This window comes from Pseudomicrostroma glucosiphilum, assembly GCF_003144135.1.
Source record: "Pseudomicrostroma glucosiphilum strain MCA 4718 unplaced genomic scaffold BCV69scaffold_13, whole genome shotgun sequence".
NCBI lineage: Eukaryota > Fungi > Basidiomycota > Exobasidiomycetes > Microstromatales > Microstromataceae > Microstroma > Microstroma glucosiphilum.
This window is the reverse complement of record NW_020289925.1, coordinates 451,765-472,187: the sequence shown is the minus strand read 5'-3', so window position 1 is coordinate 472,187 and position 20,423 is coordinate 451,765. Positions and strand designations below refer to the sequence as shown.

General features: G+C 56.4%; 7 protein-coding genes across 7 annotated transcripts; 4 read left to right on the top strand and 3 right to left on the bottom strand.

Annotated features, from left to right (window-relative positions):
• The first annotated feature begins 644 nt into the window (after positions 1 to 644).
• BCV69DRAFT_284645 (hypothetical protein) lies at positions 645 to 1,925 on the top strand. Its single transcript, XM_025493114.1, has 3 exons — positions 645 to 733; positions 811 to 867; positions 942 to 1,925. The coding sequence occupies exons 1-3, from the start codon at positions 725 to 727 to the stop codon at positions 1,608 to 1,610; spliced, it is 735 nt and encodes a 244-aa protein (XP_025346206.1). The 5' UTR covers positions 645 to 724; the 3' UTR covers positions 1,611 to 1,925.
• A 54-nt stretch (positions 1,926 to 1,979) lies between these two features.
• Positions 1,980 to 3,841, bottom strand: BCV69DRAFT_278585 (hypothetical protein; the record flags this gene model as incomplete). Its single annotated transcript, XM_025491210.1, has 2 exons — positions 1,980 to 2,038; positions 2,059 to 3,841. 2 exons carry the CDS (start codon positions 3,839 to 3,841, stop codon positions 1,980 to 1,982), a joined length of 1,842 nt encoding a protein of 613 aa, XP_025346205.1.
• A 482-nt stretch (positions 3,842 to 4,323) lies between these two features.
• On the top strand, positions 4,324 to 7,451 carry BCV69DRAFT_59074 (hypothetical protein). The gene has a single exon (XM_025495378.1). It carries the CDS (start codon positions 4,408 to 4,410, stop codon positions 7,381 to 7,383), a length of 2,976 nt encoding a protein of 991 aa, XP_025346204.1. The 5' UTR covers positions 4,324 to 4,407; the 3' UTR covers positions 7,384 to 7,451.
• An 890-nt stretch (positions 7,452 to 8,341) lies between these two features.
• On the top strand, positions 8,342 to 12,088 carry BCV69DRAFT_59056 (hypothetical protein). Its single transcript, XM_025495377.1, has 3 exons — positions 8,342 to 8,802; positions 8,914 to 11,706; positions 11,780 to 12,088. Exons 1-2 carry the CDS (start codon positions 8,709 to 8,711, stop codon positions 11,679 to 11,681), a joined length of 2,862 nt encoding a protein of 953 aa, XP_025346203.1. The 5' UTR covers positions 8,342 to 8,708; the 3' UTR covers positions 11,682 to 11,706; positions 11,780 to 12,088.
• Positions 12,089 to 12,233: 145 nt separating this feature from the next.
• Positions 12,234 to 15,825, bottom strand: BCV69DRAFT_300822 (hypothetical protein; the record flags this gene model as incomplete). Its single annotated transcript, XM_025494500.1, has 3 exons — positions 12,234 to 12,824; positions 12,934 to 14,894; positions 14,979 to 15,825. The coding sequence occupies 3 exons, from the start codon at positions 15,823 to 15,825 to the stop codon at positions 12,234 to 12,236; spliced, it is 3,399 nt and encodes a 1,132-aa protein (XP_025346202.1).
• A 217-nt stretch (positions 15,826 to 16,042) lies between these two features.
• On the top strand, positions 16,043 to 18,634 carry BCV69DRAFT_284640 (BING4CT-domain-containing protein). The gene is made up of 2 exons (XM_025493113.1): positions 16,043 to 17,997; positions 18,100 to 18,634. Exons 1-2 carry the CDS (start codon positions 16,132 to 16,134, stop codon positions 18,262 to 18,264), a joined length of 2,031 nt encoding a protein of 676 aa, XP_025346201.1. The 5' UTR covers positions 16,043 to 16,131; the 3' UTR covers positions 18,265 to 18,634.
• BCV69DRAFT_300820 (Trimethyllysine dioxygenase) lies at positions 18,364 to 19,897 on the bottom strand (the record flags this gene model as incomplete). Its single annotated transcript, XM_025494499.1, has 3 exons — positions 18,364 to 19,281; positions 19,355 to 19,708; positions 19,778 to 19,897. The coding sequence occupies 3 exons, from the start codon at positions 19,895 to 19,897 to the stop codon at positions 18,364 to 18,366; spliced, it is 1,392 nt and encodes a 463-aa protein (XP_025346200.1).
• Positions 19,898 to 20,423: the final 526 nt, after the last annotated feature.

The following is a 20,423-nucleotide window of genomic DNA, read 5'->3' as shown; positions in this document are numbered from 1 at the left end:
GGACTTCCGCCTATATAGCATTGTCCGCAAGCATGAAGTACAGGGCAGGAAGCGCAAGGTACAAGACCTTGCACACAACTTCTACTAACGCCCTGGACAGTTCAGGGGCCTCCGTCGTCCGTCGCCTGTTCTTCGTCCCGCATGTTGCTCCTCTGGGCATTGTCATTACTTGCTATTCGTTTTGACATGCGCCGCTCCTACTCATTGTGCTACCCATGTTTATACTTCAGCCGTGCCTGGCGCAGACAAAGGGAGATCGCATGGAGCTCCACCGTCTCAGATAGTGTTCCTGACGTCCCCGAGGTCGTGTCTACCGAGGTTGAGGCGTCCAAGGGCAGCCCCTGAAGGAAGACCTCCTGTTCCTGGGCGTCGAGTGGGCGTCATCAGCAATGCCACCTGCAGACCTCATCACTGGTGAGGGACACACAGAAGGGCGTTGATTGGGCTGAGTGACGCCCTAGAGGCTTGTGCGACCCTCCGATGCTCAAGAGTAGGACAAAGGGACCACCGGCAGGCGTTGCAACCGCGGAGTACCGCATTTCCGGGTCCTTCGGCCGATGGGCAGGACGTGCAAGCCACGCGCTTTTGAGCCTTCCAAAGCCCGGCGGTGTGGAGAAGGATCCCATTCCGGGGAAAGGGGTGGTGGTACACATGACTGCAGGCAGATAGAGCAGTGTTTCACTTCCCTGCTTGCAGACCTTTCATCAATGATCAAAGCTACATCATGACGCTGGTATGTATGGTACAAGGTATGCCAAATGATGGAAGGCAGGCACCTATCTAACACCTCTCATCGTCCACAACTTGCAGACACTGTACTACCTCGACAATTCGCGAGCCTTCAGAGTCCTGTGGACCGCCTTCGAGGTGAGTGGCTACCAGAGCCCAGACTTCGAACGAGTGCCTACACGCTTACTCTGTTCCCGATCCACCAATGGTAGCTGGGCATCGGAGACCAGGTGAAGGTCAAGACATTCCCCCGCGTGAACGGCAAGAAGGCCGTTCCGGAAATGTCTAAGAACTCGGGCTTCTCCCTCGGCAAGTCCCCTTTCATCATCGACGACACAGACGGTGAGGAGGTGCAAGTGTACGAGAGTGTGGCGTGTATAGAGTACCTCATCGAAAGATACGGTAGCGGAAAGGGCATGGAGCTTCTACCGCCCGTAGGCAAGTGGGCAGAACGCAGTCGTGCCTCTGCGCTCCTCTCTTTCTGCGAAACGCCCTTCACGCATGCCCTACCCATCGTCTACTCTCAGTGGTTCATGCCTGAAGGCAATGAAAGGATCCTTAAAACGCTCACTTCCAGCATGGCCGTCAATGTTCAAAAGGACCTCGACTTCTACGAAAGCACGATTGCCTCCAACAAGGACAAGTACGGACCTCAGGACGGTCTCTACCTCGCAAACGGCAAGTTCTCAGCAGCGGACATTGCCAATGCCTTTTCGGCAGAGTACGTTCTGGCCAAGGCGATTGGAACGGAAGACAAGAAGTGGCCCAATGTCGAGGCTTGGCTGAGATTGATTGAGGCGAGACCGGGGTACAAGGAGACGAAGAAGGCTGCGGGTCTGCATGACTTTACGCTGCTGGAGCGGGAGGGCGGGAATTTGTGAATGCATTGCCATAGAGATGCGAGAGGAAGGACAAGGGGTCGGGACCACGGCGATGGCTTAGTTGGTTTGCCCTCCATACCACCGTGCGAAAATAGGACATGAATGAAGTGCGTGCAGATACAGTGTCTTCGTAAGATTCGTCATCGCCGATTCGAGATCGGCATCGTAAAAAAGAGGGGACGTCATCAGAAACAGGACCTGGGACTCAGCAGGCGCGTGCTTTATCACCAATTTCCGGTGGCCCAAAGGATCCAGATGGCGGCGGTGATACCGAAGGTCAGCAGTCTTCCCACCGGACTGCTCCTGGAGATTTCCAAGCCGATACATTGAACGTTGTACGTCAATTTGTTCGACAGGTTGACCCCAATGTCACCCGAAGTCGTCGTCGTAGCAGGAAGCTTCGCATGAGCTCTCTTGGGAATGGTCACCTGGAGATTGAGGGAGACACTGATGGGTATTCTTGGGCCCTTTTGCTTCTTGACTAGCACTTCGTAGCCTGGCCTGCCTTTGCCCGTCACCGAAGAGACTCTGGCGCCGTCTTCCTTGATCTGGCGCTCGATGGCCGTAAGCTTGCCAGGCTTTCGATGACTGGCATTTCTGTCCGTCGATGTAGTCATTTTAGAGTCGGGAAGGAGCTCTTTGGCACCCTCGGTTGTGGGAGGCTCGGCCACCTTTGCTTTTTCCACTCCTTCTGGCCCCACAGCCTTAGACTTTACGTCGTTGACCTCTTCGCTTTGTTCAGCGCTCTCAATGCTCGGAGCCGCACCTGTGAGGGCGGCTGTTACTTTGGCGTCTTCAGCGCTCGGCTCCTGTGCCACTGTTGCCCCTTCCAACGCCCCGGTTGTGTCGCTCTCGGCCTTCACGGGCGCCGAATCAGCGAGAATCGAGGCACCGGATTCGACAGACTCGGCTGGAGCCTGTGAGACTTGAGCGCTTCCGTCCGAGCCATCGTCGTTGCCAGCGTGGATCACCTGCATACTAGGCGGCACAAAGGCATCAAGCGCATCGGCTTGCTCTGGTCCGACAGCACCTCGCGTGTGTCCAATAGCACCAGGTGTCTCTCTGATGGCACCTGGAACATCTCCGGCAACAATTGGTGCCTCCATTATAGCACCTGGCCTGCCCTCGGTAGCACCTGGCGTCTCCTCCGTCACGCTGTCGCTAGCCTGCACAGACTCGACCACGTCTGCTTCTTCCTCTGCATCGGCAGTCATCTGCGAAGCGGAGAAGTTGCGACGTCTGCGTAGTCGAGGTTCAGAAGTCTCAATGAATGGCTTCGCCGATTCAAGGGGGGGACTCAGTCCTGACTGAGACTCTTCATTGCTTGGCTCAATCTGTTCGGCAAGCACACTACGCTCGTTGCGCTGGCTCTGCTCTTGAAAGCTGTCAAGCTCACTCTGGCGCCTTTCCTTGTCTTGCTCGTTGATGAGCTGCTTCTCGGAATGAGCGCGAAGCTCAGCGGTCGCCCTGTCTCTATCCACCTCGGAGAGATTCTCGCTGTGCTTGGTAGCTTGCTCGAGTACTTGAAGGGCCTCTGCCGGCATAGGCAGATCACTGCCTAGTCCTGTGCTTTCCTTCGCAGCTGTAGAAGAGTTGTTGCGACTTTCTATTTCCTTAAGACTTTGGAGAGCTGCACCAAAGGATTCAGTACTGACCTCGCCAAACACTTCAGGCTCTTTGTAATCGCCCCCGACAGGCTCGGCATTCTCGCCTGGCGAAGAAGGAGCTGAGCTTCTACTACCTTGAGTATCGGCCGTGGAGTCAAATGTAACATTTCTGCTTCTTGGTAGAGATTCATCGACACTATTTGTTGTGGCTCTGAGCCTGCGTCCAAGCTGCACAGGGCTAACGCCAGCGTCATGCTGCGGCCCGACTAGTGAGCTCCTCCGTTTAGGAATGCTATAGCTGCCAGCAAAAGAGTCGTCAACGGAGCTACCCTGACCAAGCTCAGCGCTGTTTGGGCTTTGTGGAGCCCGATTGCTGTTGCCAGATTCGCGTAGACGGGCGACAGGGCCTAGCTGTGGTGTCTGGGGCCTCTTGGGAGAGTCTGAGGCGATACTGCTAGCTCTGCTATGAGTGGTACCTCGCTCGGGTGCATTGAATTGGGTGAGGAGTGCCGATACTGATGTAGTGGTGAGTGCGGGGGAGGCAGAAGTTGTCGAAATTGAGGCAGGAAGGGCGTGAGTGGTGCTGGAAGAGGTAATCGCTGCAGGCGCTGAGGGCCTGGGCATATCCAAAGAGATGGGGCGCCCCTTTGATGAAGTCCCTTTTTCCGGCCTCATCGCAGACGAGTCGACTGAGCGACGAGACAGCGGAGCGCCGAGATAGACGATGTTAGATGGAGTAAGGATACGAACGAAGTCTTTTGGGCGATGAGGACCTTGTGGTTCTGGCGGGTGACCAAGGTTCTTGCGTTGCTGAGACCTCTTGGATCGATCTGTCGAAGTGGACGTAGGCATTATGCCATCGTCGACACGATGAGGCGGTGCAGTGACGCTACGTCGACCGAGCAAACCATAGATACGAGGGCAAGGTAGAAGAGGAAGGGGTGTGAGGTGGTCAGCGTGCGAACATTAGCCATCGAGATCAGGCCTGGCCTTCCTGACGCCCGCCGTACCTGCCTTCGCGTGTGGAGCAGTGGTGGCTTGGTCCGACTCCGCTCCCCTTCCGCTCCGACGCAGCCGACGGGAAGAGAAGATCCTCTTCACCCTCTGCACTTCTCGCCGCCTCGAATCCAACACTCACCTCGGTAGATTCACCATAGTCGGCATTCTCAGGTCTGTGGTGCGGCGTGTACATGGCATCGTCTTCGTCCAGGTCAGCATGGCCGCAGCTTCGTCTGGTGAGATCTCATGCCCTCCCACCACGCAGCACGCCCCCGGGCTTGCGTATGCCTAGTACACATAGCCACCGCGGCCCCTCCACGGCGTCTTCTTCTTCTTGGTCTTCCTTCTCATCCTCCGCTCAGTCATCATCCTTTACGGTACACACCCCACCGGCGCCTTCGAAATCATGGTACCAGAATCGCAACCGCAACGGGCAACCCAGACCACCTCGAGCGCAGGGCGACCCCCACAACCAAGCACTTTACGACTTTCGCGTGGCCCTCACTCAGGGTGATCTAGACAAAGCGTGGGATGCTCGACAAAGGTTGGTTGAGCTCGGTACTCTCCAGACCATCGGCGAGGTGGGACGAAGAGATCTTCGAAAGCTCGTGAGGCGAGGCAAAAGCGGAGTAGGGAAGCCCACTACGCTCGATCTGGACGAATGCGCTGCAATTCTCATCAAGGAGGAGACAAGGCTCGCCGTCGAATCGACGAGAGGTACTGAGATTGTCCGATGGATGTTGCAGTACATTCGTATAGGAGAAGATGAAAGGGCAGTAGCAATTGCAAAAGATTATCTGGACCTTTCGGGCTTACGCGAGCTCCCCTTGGACAAGGGAAAGGAGCGCGAGGTCGAGGCTGAAGCAAAAGGAGGCTCAAACGAAGAGTCCGAAGAAGCCGCAAGTATCGCAGCAGAGCTCGACGAGAGCGAAGTTGCTAGGCAGACAGCCTCATCGGACGCTCGCCTGATGCTGCCTACGTTCCTGCCCGACCTGCTAATCCTTTTGGCCCACCTCACTGTCAAAAGGGAGGGCCACGCAAGGAGTATGCTGCCTCTTATGCGCCAATTACCCATGCCCGACCGAACAAAGCTCTGGATCTACAGCAGGGTCAGGATCGAGAAGCTGCTAGCCAATGCTCAGAGAGAAGACGATGAGAACAAGTCGACGTCTCAGCTAGCTGGAGAGCTTGCGCCAATTATCTACGCTCTGGAACTCGCTTGGGGTCTCGATCGGCCGCAAGCACAAGTGCGGAGCAATGCTCTTGCCAGACTGTTCGGCGACCTCTTCGCCAAGGGAAATTTCAATGCTGCCCTGGGTCTGCTCGACGCTCTGATAGACGGAACACGCGGACCGGAAGCTTGGTTGTGGGTCAGTGGCCTACCACGCTCCGACGCTGTGCCAGCTTCGACTCCTAAGCCCGACGTCGATGATTATGTTTGGGCAACATTACTGTCGGGCTCTCTCATGAAGGGCAAGCTGGAAATAGCTTCCAAAGTCTGGTCCCACTTGATCTCTCTCGGCATCAAGCCATCTCAGCAAGTCTACAATGCGCTTCTCAAAGGGTATGCCCAGTTGGGTAATTGGGATGCGCTTGAGAGCGTCTGGAGTGAACTTACGGCTCAGACGGGACCATCTGCTGGGCCGGACATGTACTGCTACACTACCATGATCACTGCACTCTTCCAATCCCGGAGGATTGACGACGCTATGGACCTCTTTGAAGAGTACAAAAACAAAGCTGCCAGCGCTGAGAGAGCCGCCAACAGCCTCTCTCAAAAAAGCACGTCTGTTGTCACGTATAATGCTGTTCTCTTTGGTCTACTCAAGGGTGAGAGGGACGCACAAGCAAAGGCGTTACTCGCAGCGATGCTGTCGCCTACCAAAGCGGCGTCGGTTCCAGGACCCAACACTTCTACGCTCAACACTATGCTTCGAGCCTACGCTCGGGTCGGTAACCTCACAGCGTTGACGGACTTGCTCACGACTTCGCAGAGCTGGAATGTCATTCCGGACGTGATTACCTACACTACCGTTCTGGATGCTCTCATCCGCCATGGAGCTCCAGGCTCCAGCGCTCGGGCGGTGTCTGCAGTGCATGGCATGATGAAGGCAAACAACATCAACATGACTCCAGTGACCTGGACAGTGCTACTGAAGGGCCTGCTAAGGGACAGCAGCACATCAACGAACGAAGTAGGGCAGGACGCTGTGCCATCAGATGTTGCTGCGTTGCGAATGAAGCGGGAACAGATTGCTACCGGTCTCGCCCTGGTGTCAGAGATGGTGGGCACCGGGCATCGCCCCAATGAGGTGACATGGACGGCTTTGATCCAGTCCGGTTGCGATCTGCAGCGCATCATCGATGAAGGCGACTTGGCGAACACCAATGGGAATGGCACGTCACCTGATATCAGCCTACCACAAGGTGCCAATATCGGCGCTGTGCTGACACCAGTTGCACCTCTCAAGGAGAGCAACAGGTCGATTGAGCGTCTTCGTTCCCTTCGACCAGGCACCTTTCTGACTCTGAGCATCCTCGAGTCTATGCGCAGAGACTACATCCAGCCCAACCGCAAGACCTATCACTTCCTGCTCGCCTCTCTCCTCCGAGCCATTCCTGGATCCGCTCCCTCGCAAGAGCATCTCGAAGCTGCTCGTGCTACTTTTACTCGAGGTCTCTCGGTGCTAGATCATTTTTGCGCTCAGCTCTTCACAATGACTACCGCGCCTCCCTCTACTCACAATCCGCTACAGCAGAGGAGCGATTCGGCGCCGATCCGTTTGAGGACCCTGGTGCCTCCTACCGCGACACAGGCGGGCTCGAGGAAGTCGTCGAATCTTCCCCCAGAGCCAAACGATGTGTCGATGAGGATCCTCCTCGAGGCGCTCCTCTGGCGCTTGAACGCTCTTTCCTCCATTGCACAACCTCTGCGTAACCAAGCAGTGAGCGCGAGCGGGAGCGGGAGCTCTTCTGTGACGGTAGCTATGCTGCAGGAGGTGGAGAAGGATCTGGATCTGACAAAGTCGGTAATGCAGGAAGCGCTAGTCAGACTGAAGGTTGTGAATTTACTGCGGGCTAGCAGGAGAGAAGGGATGGGTGGGGATGGAGCGAGTGCTTCCTTGGCGAGGATGAGGGAGAGGGTAGAGGCGATTGTCAGTGCGTGACCCTCAGCACGAGATCAAGCCTTTGTTTTTTCCTGTAGTACAGTAATCTATTCACAGCATCTCCCAATTCTTCTCTTGCTCCTTTTGATATTGGCGACTCGACTCAACTCAGATGGAAAGCTTCCTCTCCGTTCCGACCCCCCGCCCTTCGGACCCTTATACTACGACGACGCGGAGAGAAGGGCCACGCGAGGATGAGGATGCGGAGCCTGGAACTCGACCCCGGTCGGTGGCTGGGGAGCACTTGCCCGCTCTCCTTTCCGCCCCCGGCGGCTTGGAGCTGAGTTGAGCGGAGCGGAGCTTGAATGGCTGCTGCAACCATCTTTTGCTTGGCAATGAGGCTTGGCTTGGCCTTTGAGACTTGGTGGGGGGATATTGGGGGTTGCTGCCCTCTGCCTCTGCTTCTGCCTCTACCTCTGGGAGTTGCTCTTGCTCTGCTACACAGGGTCCTCATGAGCGGAGAGGAGAGGCAGAGCGAGAGCAGAGGAAGAGCAAGAAGAGGACCTCAGATCTGTCAGCCTCTCGGGTGTGTGTGGTGGGCAAAGACCAAGGCCGTCAGTCGTCGGGCGTTGGTCGTCTTTCCTCCGTAGACTCTGCTCCTTTCTCCGCACTCCTCACTCTCCCCACTCCCCACCCAACATCACCTCATCTTTGGAGCCAAGAAGTCGATTGAGAGTGACATTGACGTACGTCTCCCCTCTTCATCGTCATCGTCATCCTTGCTCACCGTCCGGCATTTGGGAAAGAAGCCGCCTGCATCGTCTGATCACCGGCACAGCCACTGCATTCCGTTTTAGTCTATCTCTTCTGACCCCTTCCCTTGCTGGACCCTGTTCGAGACCTCCTCTAGGCATTACGACATACCTCTCTCACCATTCTATTGGTCTCGTAGCGATCTATCATCCTTATCCGTATCTTGCTCTGCTCTGCTCTTGCTCTGCTCTTGCTCTTCCCGTTGAAGCCACTTTACACCCTCAACCTCGGCCTGCCTTGCCCAGACACCGCCCCCCCCCCCTCCCCGTTCCGGCGTCTGTCCATCCATTCACTGCCCACAGCAGGCCACCTTGTCAATCGAGGCAGCAACAACAATAACGACACCTCCTCCTGCTGCCATTCAAGCAATTTTCGCCGCTCTGCAGGACATCTACATCCGAGACTTGTAGCATAGCAGCACACTCCTCAGAGCGAGCGCCGTACAACGAGAGCCAATCTTTCTTCGCTGCTTTGCGAGCCAGAGCCTCGGCGCTCTTGCCCTTCCTTGTAGTGAGATAGCGCTCTTTACTGCCCATCCAGGGCCACCTCAATACCACTTCCCTGTGCAGGCCATGCGGCCTCCCACTGGCTCAGGCCGCAAGCTTTCGGCTCGCCACGTTCTTTCTCTCCTCGGGCTTCTCATTCTCTCTGCAACAACAGTGTTAGGTGAGCTTGGTTTGCGAGGTCGCCTGTGATGGTAGCTAGGCCAGCCCAGTGGCGTCTCATGCTGACCGTGTGCTGACCCTGACCCCGTCTCCTTTGCTGCTCGCCCCTCAGCCTCCTCTTCACGGCCCAATCCCCTAAAGCGCATCAGCTACGCCACCGATGCATGGATTGATGTAGTTTCAAAGCGGATACCCTCTGCTGAGGATAGCTCGCAGCTCCAATGGCCCTCACCACAAGAGGCAATCTCACCGGCCTCTCGGAGACGCTCCCCTACTTCTCAGCCACCGCAAGTGCGATCCTCCGACTCGATCAGACTGAGCGTCCGGAGCTTTGACCAGACCTTCTTTCTCCATCTGGAGCCCAATGATAACATCGTCCCGCCCGAGGGGGCCAAGCTGAAGGTGTGGCGATTCGATGAAGCTACTGGAGAGGATGTTATGGTGAGGGAGGAGACACTACGCAGGCAAGACGTCAGGGCTTACCACGGTGTAGTAGTCCACGAGAGCATCACAACGCAAAGAATGCGCGAGGATGAGCTGGGAGTGAGCAGGACTCGTATGGGAGTAGACGACGTCGGCGTCATGGGCCCTGCCGCCATCCTACTTCACGATGATGGCGCCGTTTCAGGAGTTCCCCGCTTCGAGGGCACATTTGAGTGGAACGGCAACATCCACACGATCCAGTCTGCACAGGGCTACAACAAAGCTCGACAGGCTCTCGATCCTCGCCCACACAAGCGTAGCTTGGACGAGGACCACCTCATCATGCATCGAAGCTCAGACTTCATGACTGAACGTGACATGATGGACTTGGGTCTGCAACCGCGGGCTGAGGAGTCTACTACCGGCGGTTGCTCCTTCAGCGGGCACGACTACAACGCTAACAATCCCTTGATCCTCTCCGAATTCAACAACTTCAACACTAGTCGGTCGCCGATGGACTTCTTCGTCAAGAGGCCCACCGAGTCACCATCGCTCCACTCTATGATGAGGAGGGGATTGTCGTGGTGGGACGCCAGCTCCGAAGATCTCTTTGACCGAAGGGAATTCGACTTTCCCTCCGATCTTGGGTCTCGCTCTTCGCCCTTTTCGTACGAAGTAGAACACGAGAAGCTCCTGGCTAAGAGACAAAGTGACGGTCGTGGCTCCGGCGGCAACACCAGCTACGTCAGCACCATTGGTGACACCAGCGGTTGCCCCAATTCTGCCATGGTTGTATACGTAGGAGTAGCAGCCGACTGCACCTTCACCGCCGACCATAACGGAAACGCGTCTGCCACCAGCTCTGCTGTCCTCAACATTATGAACTCGGTCAGCATCATCTACCGCAACACCTTCAATGTCTCTCTCGGAGTCGTTGAGCTCGATGTTCGCGATTCTACCTGCTCGACCAACAATGGTGACACAACGTGGAATCAGGAATGTGATGCTCTCACCCTCGACGATAGACTTAGCGCCTTTTCCGGATGGAGAGGTAGCCAACCACCAAATGGCATCGGAGTGTGGACTCTTCTCACGTCTTGCAATTCGGGAGCTGAAGTGGGTGTAGCCTGGCTAGGCACCCTTTGTATGGTTGACGCTTCCTCATCTGGGGGAGACACCGTCTCAGGTGCAGCTGTCAGTGCTTCGAGTGTGCGAATCTCTCAAGTCGTAGCGCATGAGATTGGTCATGTCTTTGGTGCGGTGCATGACTGCACCACTGGCTGCTCCATCAGTGGCAACCTAGCTGTGCAGGGAGGATCTTCAACCTGTTGTCCTCAGAGTAGCAACAGCTGCAGCGATGGCGGTGCCCACATCATGTCCCCCGTCGCCTCCCAGTCCACTACAACCTTCTCGCCCTGCTCCATCGGCAACGTCTGCAGTTTGTTGAGCGGTGGGCTCAACACCTCCTGCATCGAGACGCAAGGTCAACGAGAGACCGTCTCTGCTCAGCAGTGCGGTAATGGAATCCTAGAAACTGCGGCTGGAGAAGAGTGCGATGCTGGACCCAACGGCTCTGCCTGCTGCACTACCGACTGCAAGCTGGTCAGTGGAGCAGTGTGCGATCCTTCTTCCAGCGTATGCTGTGAAGACACTTGTCAATTCGCCTCGAATTCGACCGTCTGCCGACCCTCCAAGGACGGTTCAGACTGTGACACGGTAGAGTACTGCTCTGGTACTTCAGATGAATGTCCAGCCGATACCTACCGCGACAACGGCAGCGGGTGCGGGGACGGTCTCTCTTGCGCCAATGGCCGCTGCACATCTCGTGATCAGCAATGCCAGGCTCAGACGGGCGGTTCCGTCTCCTATACCCGCGCCTGCGATGCAGGTGGGGACAATTCGTGCGCGCTGAGCTGTCAAGATCCCTCTAGCTCCCTCGTCTGCACCATCTTCCAAACCAATTTCGTCGATGGAACCAAGTGTGGATCGGGTGGATACTGTCAGTCTGGATCGTGCGAGTACGGTAGTGGATCCAATGCCTTTACCAGGTGGTACAGGAACAACCTGCGGATAGCCATCCCAGTCACCATTGTCATCGGCATCCTCGTACTGCTGATCCTAGCCGCTCTAGTCAGACGATGCTGCTGTCCGACTATCGACTCCAGACGTAAAGGAAGGCGCACCATGGGGGGTGGATTGGTGGGAAATAGACGAGACAACGTCGGCAGACAACAGAGACCCTTTGGCCCTCCTCCTATGAGGCAGATGCCCCCTGGCCACGGACAGGGACAGGGACAGGGACAGGGAGGTCCGCCGTCTGTCCCGCCAAGGGCTTATAGCCAGGCACCCTACGAGAGCTATCAAGCCCCGTCGCAGGGGGCACCTCCCTCCTACGCAGGAGGAGGTGGAGGGTGGGTAGATCCGACGGCTTGGAATGGTCCGAATGGCCGGCGGTAGAGCGACAGTGCTGAGGGGACTGTTCGTCAGTACGCTGGCAGAGAGGGAGGTAGCATCGACTTTTCACTTCTCTTACACATACACAAACACGGACACAGAGACGGACAGACAGAAACAGAGACTTTGCATTTTCATCAACTCTTCGCGGAAGCCTTTCTCACTCCCTCACTTCCCTCCACTCCCTGTCTCTCTCCAGCCCCAGGCCAGACTCACGCATGTCCTGCCTCACAGCGCATCGCTTGGATTCTGCAGCTTCCCCGCCGGCCTTTCTCCTCTTCCCTTTTTCCATTGCTCCATCTCAAAGCGGGGACACTGTACTCTTCCATTCACGCTACATGCTACGCACTCCTCTTCACGCCACGCATGCTACGCACTCTCTCTCTCTCTCAGTCCCGTCTCGTCCCGTCCCACATGGTAACTTGTAAATACGCTGTCATTCCTATTATCGTTGATCAACGTCTTTTGATCATGGCGCGTGTGTCGTGTGTCGTGTGACTTTCGGAATTCGGGCCTCGAGGCTCGAGGCTCGCTGATAGTGGTAGCGATGTCTGCCTAGCGCCAGTCTCTCCCTCCCCTCCTGTCTTCTTCTTCTTCTTCATCCTCAACTTCACCCCCGCCCCCACGACCAGCAGCACCGCCACCGCCAGCACCGCCACCATCAGTGGCAAGCGTCTCCCTCACCACTCCAATCGCCCACTTCAATCGAGCATAGACTACTTCGTCTTCTCCAACTAGCTCCTTTAAACTATCCTTGTCCTTACCCCCCTTCCTACTCTTACTGGTACCACTCCTTGCAGAAGTAGAGGTAGCGGAGGAGGTAGAAGTGGAAGTAGAAGTGGAAGTGGAGCTACTCCACTGTTGAAAGAACCAAGCAAGTCCAACGACCAAGTCTGGATTACGGAGTAAAGAAGGACGGAAGAGATTGCGAAGCGCATGGGGATCGCCTGCTCCCTCTTCTTCTGCCTCTGCTTGTCCGCTGTTGCTCTTCTTGCTACCGCTACCGCTGCGGCGATCGCTGGATTTGGTCTTTCTACGTGGGAGAGTGAGCGAAGGTGAATTGGTTTGCGTGGAGAGGAGGAGGTGAACCATTAGTAGGTGTAGGAAGTGGGTTGAGCGGGGCTTGAGGGTTGAAAAGGAGATGGTCTGATGTGAGGTCATGGCCGAAGGGAGGGGAAGAGGGAAGTCAGTCGCTAGACCCGCCGGCTGTGCACCCACCCACCCGCTTGCTGCTGCTGCTGCTGCTGCTACTCACGCGAAGAACATTGAGTCCCAAGGCACCTTTTGCGATCCACCAACCGTAGCACCTGGCCAAGTGCCACATCTTCTGTCTAGCCAACTCTCCTTTTCTCCCCTCTTCCTCCCCTCCCTCTCCCTCATCACCAAAAGCTCCCTCGTCGTCCTCATCGTCCTCATCCTGATTAGCAATGACGCTTCTTCCTCCTACTCTCTTCTCCCCAATACTCCTCAGATAGTCCCAAAGACAAAATTGCATCGTCACTTTTACACCCGCATCCCTCTTTGCCAATTCCACTCCCACGAGCGAGTAGAAGGGGTTGTACACCTCTTCTCGTTCTAGCACATGCAGAAGCACACGGACGATTTCTCGACGTTGGGTGTCGGAGAGTTTGAGGGTGAGGAGGCATTGAGAAGAGGAGAGGTAGTCTGTTGAAGTGAGGAGGGTGGAGAAGATTTGACGACGAGAGGGCGTGTTCATGCCGTGTTGTCGTGCGAGGGCAAGGAGAGCCGCTTGACTCCCGCTCCCGCTCCCCGAGGAGGTAAGGTCGTCTTCTGCCTCGTCTTCGACTTCGCCGATGCGACGCAAACGGGACTTGGCAGTCACGCCTCTAGCTTCACCGCCGAGAGCTGTTGAGCTCTCTTCGCCCACCAGATCGCCCTCTTGACCCTTCCACCCCGCGCCTACGAGCCACCACTTGCCCCTCTCTCCCGCCTCCTCAAGATCCCTAAGCACGACACGCAGCGCCTCGCGTCCCTTGACTGTGCGCTTTTTTTCCATTCCTGCAAGGTACTTCTTGAGCTGCCCGAGAAGCTGAGTAGAGGCATCATTGGCCTGGGCAGCGGCAGCTTTGGCGCGATTGTTCTTGAGGTCGTTGAGCGTCTCGAGCATGAAGCGGGTGCGGGTGGACGAGGACGAGGTGCTCTTGGCGCACTGCTCCGTCGCGAGCGTAACGATGGACTTTAGGGAGGAGGCATCGTCAGAGCGTAGCTGAGGTCCACAAGTCTTGACCAACTTGAGCAGGAGTTCCACATCCAGCTCGGTCATTGCATTTGTGTTTGGCTTGCGGATCGTAGAGCTGGACCCTGAGCCGAGGAAGAGCTTGATGAGGTCATAGATGAGCGGGCAGGCCACTACCTGGAGATTGTACAGGTGTGCAAGAAGAGTGACGAGGTTGGTCATCTCCTTGCCTACCTCTGCTGGCTCATTGGCTCCACTGCCGTTTGCCGCGCCCTGTTGACCGTTGAGCGCATCTCGGTAGTACTGGCTGACCCTACCGACAAGGTCCTGGATCAACCCAGCGGCAAATTCAATACCGACTACCTTGACCAGTCCAGCGACAAGCCCAGCCTGGATTACGACGAATGTGTCGGTCAGCAGCAGATTGCTGCGAGCTGCAATGGTGTCGAGGATGAGCTTCGTGAGGGTCTGTGAGACTTCTGCTCTCGGATTGGCAGAATAGATTCCCTCGATGGATGTCAGGATCGGATCGAGGTTGGAATCACCTAGACGATTCAAGAGACCTTGGAGCTGGCGGGGCAGATTGGGGTTGCTGGTCGGAAGGGCTGAGGAGGAAGAGGATGCGGCACTTGAGGCTGCAGCGGCGGCGGCGGCAGCTCGTGCTGCTGGAGGGATATAGCGGCCTGTGGCAGGTTTAAGACTGGTCTCCGTGGATGAGGCTGTACCGTTGACAGCTGACTGAGGCGAGGGCACCTCGGCATCAGGCGACGGCACTGCTTGGCCCTCTAAGGCTGCCTCGCTACCCTCCTCGCTATCTTCTTCTTCCTCTGAGAAGCCAGCGAAGTCCTCTTCTTCTTCCTCATCACTCTCCTCTTCGTCTGACTGATCTTCATCGTCTCCGGTAGAGAGCTCCTCGTCTTCGCCTTCGCTTTCCTCTTCGTCTGACTCGTCTTCATCGTCATCGTCGTCTCCTTCCTCGTACATGCCCGGATAGAAGCGGTCTAGCTCGCCAAGCAAAGCTGTCATGGAGGGAGAAGACCAGTTCCGTCAGCGTCCTCGACACATTCAGCCACGCCTCTTGAGATCTACGCGGGGCCACTCACCATCGAGCCCATCCTCATCCTGTCCAGCAGTCTCCTCTTCATCATCATCCCCTCTCTTGCCTTTGCCGCTCTTCTCTTTTTTGCCACGCCCGAGCATAGCCTCCAACCAGGCAATTTCCTGCTCTTCTTCCTTCTCCTGCTGTGTCAAAGGGGCACCTCTGATGCGTTTCGAGCTCGAGCGGCTCCTGCTAGGCGGTGGCCTAGAAGAAGTGGCCGAGGACTTGTCGAGGAGACGTTGTAGAGGCGTCTTCTCGTCTGAGGCGACGTTCCGCCTTTGTTTACTGGGATCACTGCCATTGGTCGCTGTGACCGAAGAGGAGGAAGAAGAGGATGCGTCTACTCTTTGCTTCTTTGACTTGGGCGGCTCCCTGCTTCTCGTCTGCTCCTCTTCGCTAGATGAGGTGACGTCTTCCTCGTCGCTTCCTTCATCATCATCGTCATCATCATACTGGCGTCTCTTTCCTTTGTTGATCTGTGTGGAGCCATTGAGAGGTCTACCAGAGGAGTGATTGCTGCCATAGGGGTCCTGTCGTCTAGGCTGAGTGGAATGAGCAGCATGCTGCCCCTTCGCTGACTTCTTCTCCTGCCTTTCCAACTTCCTCGTCTCTGTCCGTCCTAGTGGTCTGCCCCCACCTCTTCCACCTCTACCATCAAAGCGACCTCCTCTACCCCCACGAGAGAAGCCTCCTCCTCCTCCTCCTCTGCCGCGCCCTTGCGACTGTGCACCGGCATCTCGCGCTGCTGGTCCCGGAAGGCCGAGCTCGTCCCGCAAGAGGGCTGGTAGGCGCGTGGTGCGAGGATCCTTTCGTGACTGACCACGCCCGCGACCTTGCTTGAAAGACGGCATGGCTGGAAGGAGGTAGTGTGTATCAGTCCTCGCCGTGGATGACTGTGTGTGTGTGTGTGTGCGGTGAGAAGAAGCGGTATGGTCTCTATATGCTCCCTGTGTGCGGGCGGTCAGTGCTGCTGCTTCCTTTGCCATTTCCACTTCCGTCTTCCGGTCCTTTGAAATTTTTGGCAGAGACCAAGGCGGGGCGGAGAGTTGGCGGCAACGCACGGCGTCCTTTCCTTCTTGCGTGCGGTACGACTACAGACGAGGGCCATACCAAGACCATCCCTCATCCCCCATCACTCTTTTAAACACCCGCACGCAATGGCGAGCTCAGATCCCTCGTCCAGCAGAGCTCCCGCAGCAAACGGAGGGGGAAAGAAGAAGACCTCTCGCAAGTCCAAAGACGCGGAAGCAGGTCCCTCGGATCAATTGAACAGCATCCGCTCCCACACCCGCCTCCCCACTTCCCTCCAACAATCGGCTCCCCTCGCCGGCGCACGACCTCCCAAATCCCTCTCACAAATACCAGACAAGAAGCTCCGCGCTAACCTCTCCAGTCAAGTACTATCGCAACGTAGAGCAAAGGAGCATGCTTTACAGGCGGATAGACTGCTCCATCAGGGTGCGGTGGGAGAAGAGGCGGGGATGATTGAAACGGAGGGAGTCATGGAGCGGACGGCCAGGTTGACACAGAGGGAGATCAAAGAGGCAGTTGGCATCGAGAGTGCGACAAAGTCATTCTCCCTCGATCTCTCTGGCGGCAGAGGTGGAGTGGGCCTAGGACCTTACCGATGCCACTATACGCCAAATGGCAGGCAACTACTCCTCGCTGGGCGCAGTGGACATTTGGCTTCCTTCGATTGGCAAACAGGCAAGCTAGGCTGTGAGATACAAGTGAGAGAGACGGTCAGAGATGCTACCTGGCTGCACAATTCCAGCTTCTTCGCCACTGCGCAGAAGAAGCACGTCTTCATATACGACTCTTCAGGTGTAGAGGTTCACAGACTGAAGGATCACATCGACGTGAACCGCCTCGAATTCTTGCGGTATCACTTCTTGCTCGCTACAGTGGGCTCGGCGGGTTGGTTGAAGTATCAGGATACCTCGACGGGTCAGCTCGTGACGCAACATCGAACGAAGCTTGGAGCCTGCTCTACCATGGCGCAGAATCCTCTCACGGCAGTGATCCATCTAGGTCATTCGAATGGCACAGTGACCCTCTGGACACCCAACATGTCCACACCCGCACTCACTCTCCTCGCTCACCACTCGCCGCTCCAGTCCATTGCCATTTCCTCCCGCGAAGGAGGCAAAGAGATGTGCACCGCTGGTCTCGACGGAGGGATCAAGGTTTGGGACTGTCGTATGTTGGGCAAAGGTCCAGTGCGAGAGTGGGTCTCGCGCCGGCCAGCAAACGAAGTCAAGTACTCGCAACGTGGTCTCCTCGCCGCCTCCTGGTCCACTCACGTCTCACTGTACAATACAGCTGCGCCTCTATCGGCTAGCACACGTGCCCCACCAGGCCCTTACCTCTCGCACAATTTCCCACAATCAGCTCCCCTGTCCCTCGCCTTTTGCCCATTCGAGGACGTGCTCGGTGTAGGCCACTCCAAGGGCTTCGACTCGTTGCTGATTCCCGGAGCAGGAGAGGCGCGGTACGATAGTATGGAGCTGGATCCCTTCGAAGGCAAGACGGCACGCAGGGAGCGCGAGGTGCGAGGTCTTTTGGACAAGATTCAGCCGGATATGATCAGCGTGGACCCTTCTTTCCTTGGAAAAGTAAACGAAAACGGAACCAAGGGAAGGGTGGAGCCACGCGATGAGGGAGCAGGAGATTTGAAGAAGGCTGGAATTCTGAAAGCGGCAGATGGGACTCCTTTCGCCCGCTTGAGCAGGATGGAGCGATTGCGTCTCGAGGGTAAAGCCGACGAAGGCTCCGACCGTGCATTCAAGATGAGCCACCTCACTTCAGCTTCAGCGGCAGGAGACGGTGCTGGACAAGAGAGCGATGATGATGACGACGACAGCTCTACGGATGGGGAGGGGGTCACGTCGAGTACTGCCCCTGATGGGACGGTTCGGGTTGGTGCGGGAGAGAAGAAGGAGAAGAAGAAGGCGAGGGGAAGAAATAGCACTATGAAGCGGTACCTTCGTAAGAAGAGGGCCAACGTTATTGATCAGAATTCGGTAAGTGGGCGCTGCACAGCAAGAGAGAGAGAGAGGATTAGCACCGGAATGGAGCGTGACATGCTGACCTTCGCGACCCCCTTCTACCTTGCGATCTCACAGATGCAAGCTCAAGCCAAGCTGGCCAAAGCCCGTGCGGAGCACGAGGCGAATCGAGAAAAGGCTCAGCGTCGCAAGCGTGGCGAGGTCGAGGAGGCCGAGAGGGAAGAGAGTGCACTGGACGTCTTTGGTGCTGGTGCTGGGTCGAAGAAGGGTAGGAGAAGATAGATGGGGGGCGAGATCATGTAGATGCAGATGTATTGCGAAGGCTAGGGCAATCGATTTCTACGTTGCTCGCCTTTCTGATGGGACTGAGTATCGTCTTGTCTACAAGCCCTCATCCCACACACTCCTTGGCAAAGGCCCCTCCTTCTCCCCTACCCTCCCACTCACACTTCCACTCCCACTTCCCACACTCCCACCATACCTCTTTTTCAAGACCTCCAATCGACTTCTATAATCATCTCCACTAACATATCCACCACAAAGTCTCCTCTGTCCAACAAATGCACTTCGTCCATGTAATACTCTATGATTATCAAAAATCAAACATCTTCCAGGTGTAAGTTGTTGCCAGTATTCCCCCTCGGAGGAAGTTAGGATAGAGTGCCATTTGTTTAAAGCAGAGTAGAAGGGTTCTACGAGGGATTCGGGAAGGGAGAGGACGGAGCGGTCGTCGTTGTTGTATCGGACCATGACTAGCTTGCCGTGGGAGTGGGGTGGAGCGTGAGATGAAGACGCGGTATGCGTCTGAAGCTGAGCGTCGAGATCCGAAATCGGAGCAGCAGCAGCAGCGGCTGGGTCAAAGTCGTGCTGTAGAATGGGATATCCGGCCTTGAGGAGCGGTGAGACAAACGTGTTCTCATCGCCAGCAGAATGTGTGGAGATGCGTACGGTGCTGAGCACGTCATATGCCTCTGGATGTACATCCTTGAGAACTTTTGCCGCCAGAAACCCATCTACAAGCAGTGATGCTCCACCACTCGGGGCTGCCCCGTCTGTAGAGGCCTCATGGCTGAGCAAATGAAAGAGCTGCAATCCCGCCGGATCTGTAAAATACGTAGTATCCGTGTGAGCACCTAGGGCCAAGTCCGTATAGGCCGTGTCTCCATGGGAGAGGTCAGAAGTGAAATCCCAGAAACCACCATAGTGCGTTTCGCGGATAAAGGCGATGCGACGGATGAGCTCCTCGGTTGCTTCTGGGGTGGGAGGAACATTGTCTACAAAGGAGAAGCCATATTGCGACTGCAAGAAGGGAAGGAGGGAAGAGGTCAGCGAGCCCGTGGGGTGTCTCGTATCGCTCTACCGTGCAACTCACGATCTTCTCCAACCAATTCCATACGCCCCTATCGTCCTTCATCACCTCCTCGTATCCCACACTCGGGGGGTGCGCAGCGATTCCCGATCCCCAAAGTGTCTTTCCCGGCCCAGCAATCTCTTCTTGGTAGGTGATGGACTCGGAGTGGGTCTGATGGAGAGGGGGAGCGTATGAATTCATCCGGAGCCATTTCCAGGGATAGAGGGCGGCGTGAGAGTCATGGGCGGATTCGGAAGAGGATGAGGATGATGAATGCTCGGGATGACTGGGATCTGATGAGTGCTCTAAAGGCCAGAGGATCTGAAGTCCTTCGTTGGTCGCTTCGACTGAGATGGGCCTGATCTTGGGCGAGATCTGCAGGAACAGCATCAAAGTCAGCGAAGTGAGTTGATGATGGCTCTTCCTGAGCTACGTGGTACTCACTGCAAATGTATTCAGTAGCCGCTGTTTCGTCTTGGGGTGGTAGCAGGATGGACACCGGCAGTGATCTCTGAGCCAGATGTTGTGACTGAGGTCGTACTCGGAAGAGATCTGTATCAGCATTGCGGTGCTCCCTCCTCCCATAATAGCCTCTATGACATCTCCCCTGCCACTCACTACCGGCTCTCAATTCCACTAGGCCACGTTACCCTCACCATCCTCTCATCCGCTGCCACTCCCGGCAAGCCCAAGTTGTTGGCATGCGTGCCAGTGCTGCCATGGACATGGGAGCTGCTGGCAGGTTGCTGCTGCTGAGCCGCATAAGCTTGTCGTGGAGCATTGGTACGACTCGTAAACGAGCGAGTAGGCTGCTGGGTAGAGACAAGGGGGCGGGGGGGAGTGCGTGCAAGGGCGGAAGAGGGGCTGCTGGAGTGACGGAGCAGTGCCTGACTTGTTCGCCGTGGAGCGAGTGAGGAGAGGAGGCGAGCAGATGAGGAAGATGATGAAGCCAGCATTGTCCAGACTGGCAGCAGGTGATGTTATGGGCAGCTCGTCGTTGCAATAGAATGGTACCAATACTAGTATCCCTCGTCTTCTTCCGCACTTGTCTCACTCCACCCCGCACCGGCTCCGGGACACGGCAACGCGC

Excerpts from the sequence above, each read along its gene's own strand:
- BCV69DRAFT_284645 (XM_025493114.1), top strand. Across the intron at positions 868-941 it reads TCCTGTGGACCGCCTTCGAG|CTGGGCATCGGAGACCAGGT; the intron begins GTGAGTGGCTAC and ends CACCAATGGTAG.
- BCV69DRAFT_59074 (XM_025495378.1), top strand. The coding sequence starts at position 4,408 with ATGGCATCGTCTTCGTCCAGGTCAGCATGGCCGCAGCTTCGTCTGGTG.
- BCV69DRAFT_284640 (XM_025493113.1), top strand. The coding sequence starts at position 16,132 with ATGGCGAGCTCAGATCCCTCGTCCAGCAGAGCTCCCGCAGCAAACGGA. Across the intron at positions 17,998-18,099 it reads ACGTTATTGATCAGAATTCG|ATGCAAGCTCAAGCCAAGCT; the intron begins GTAAGTGGGCGC and ends GCGATCTCACAG.
- BCV69DRAFT_59056 (XM_025495377.1), top strand. The coding sequence starts at position 8,709 with ATGCGGCCTCCCACTGGCTCAGGCCGCAAGCTTTCGGCTCGCCACGTT. Across the intron at positions 8,803-8,913 it reads CTCTGCAACAACAGTGTTAG|CCTCCTCTTCACGGCCCAAT; the intron begins GTGAGCTTGGTT and ends CTCGCCCCTCAG.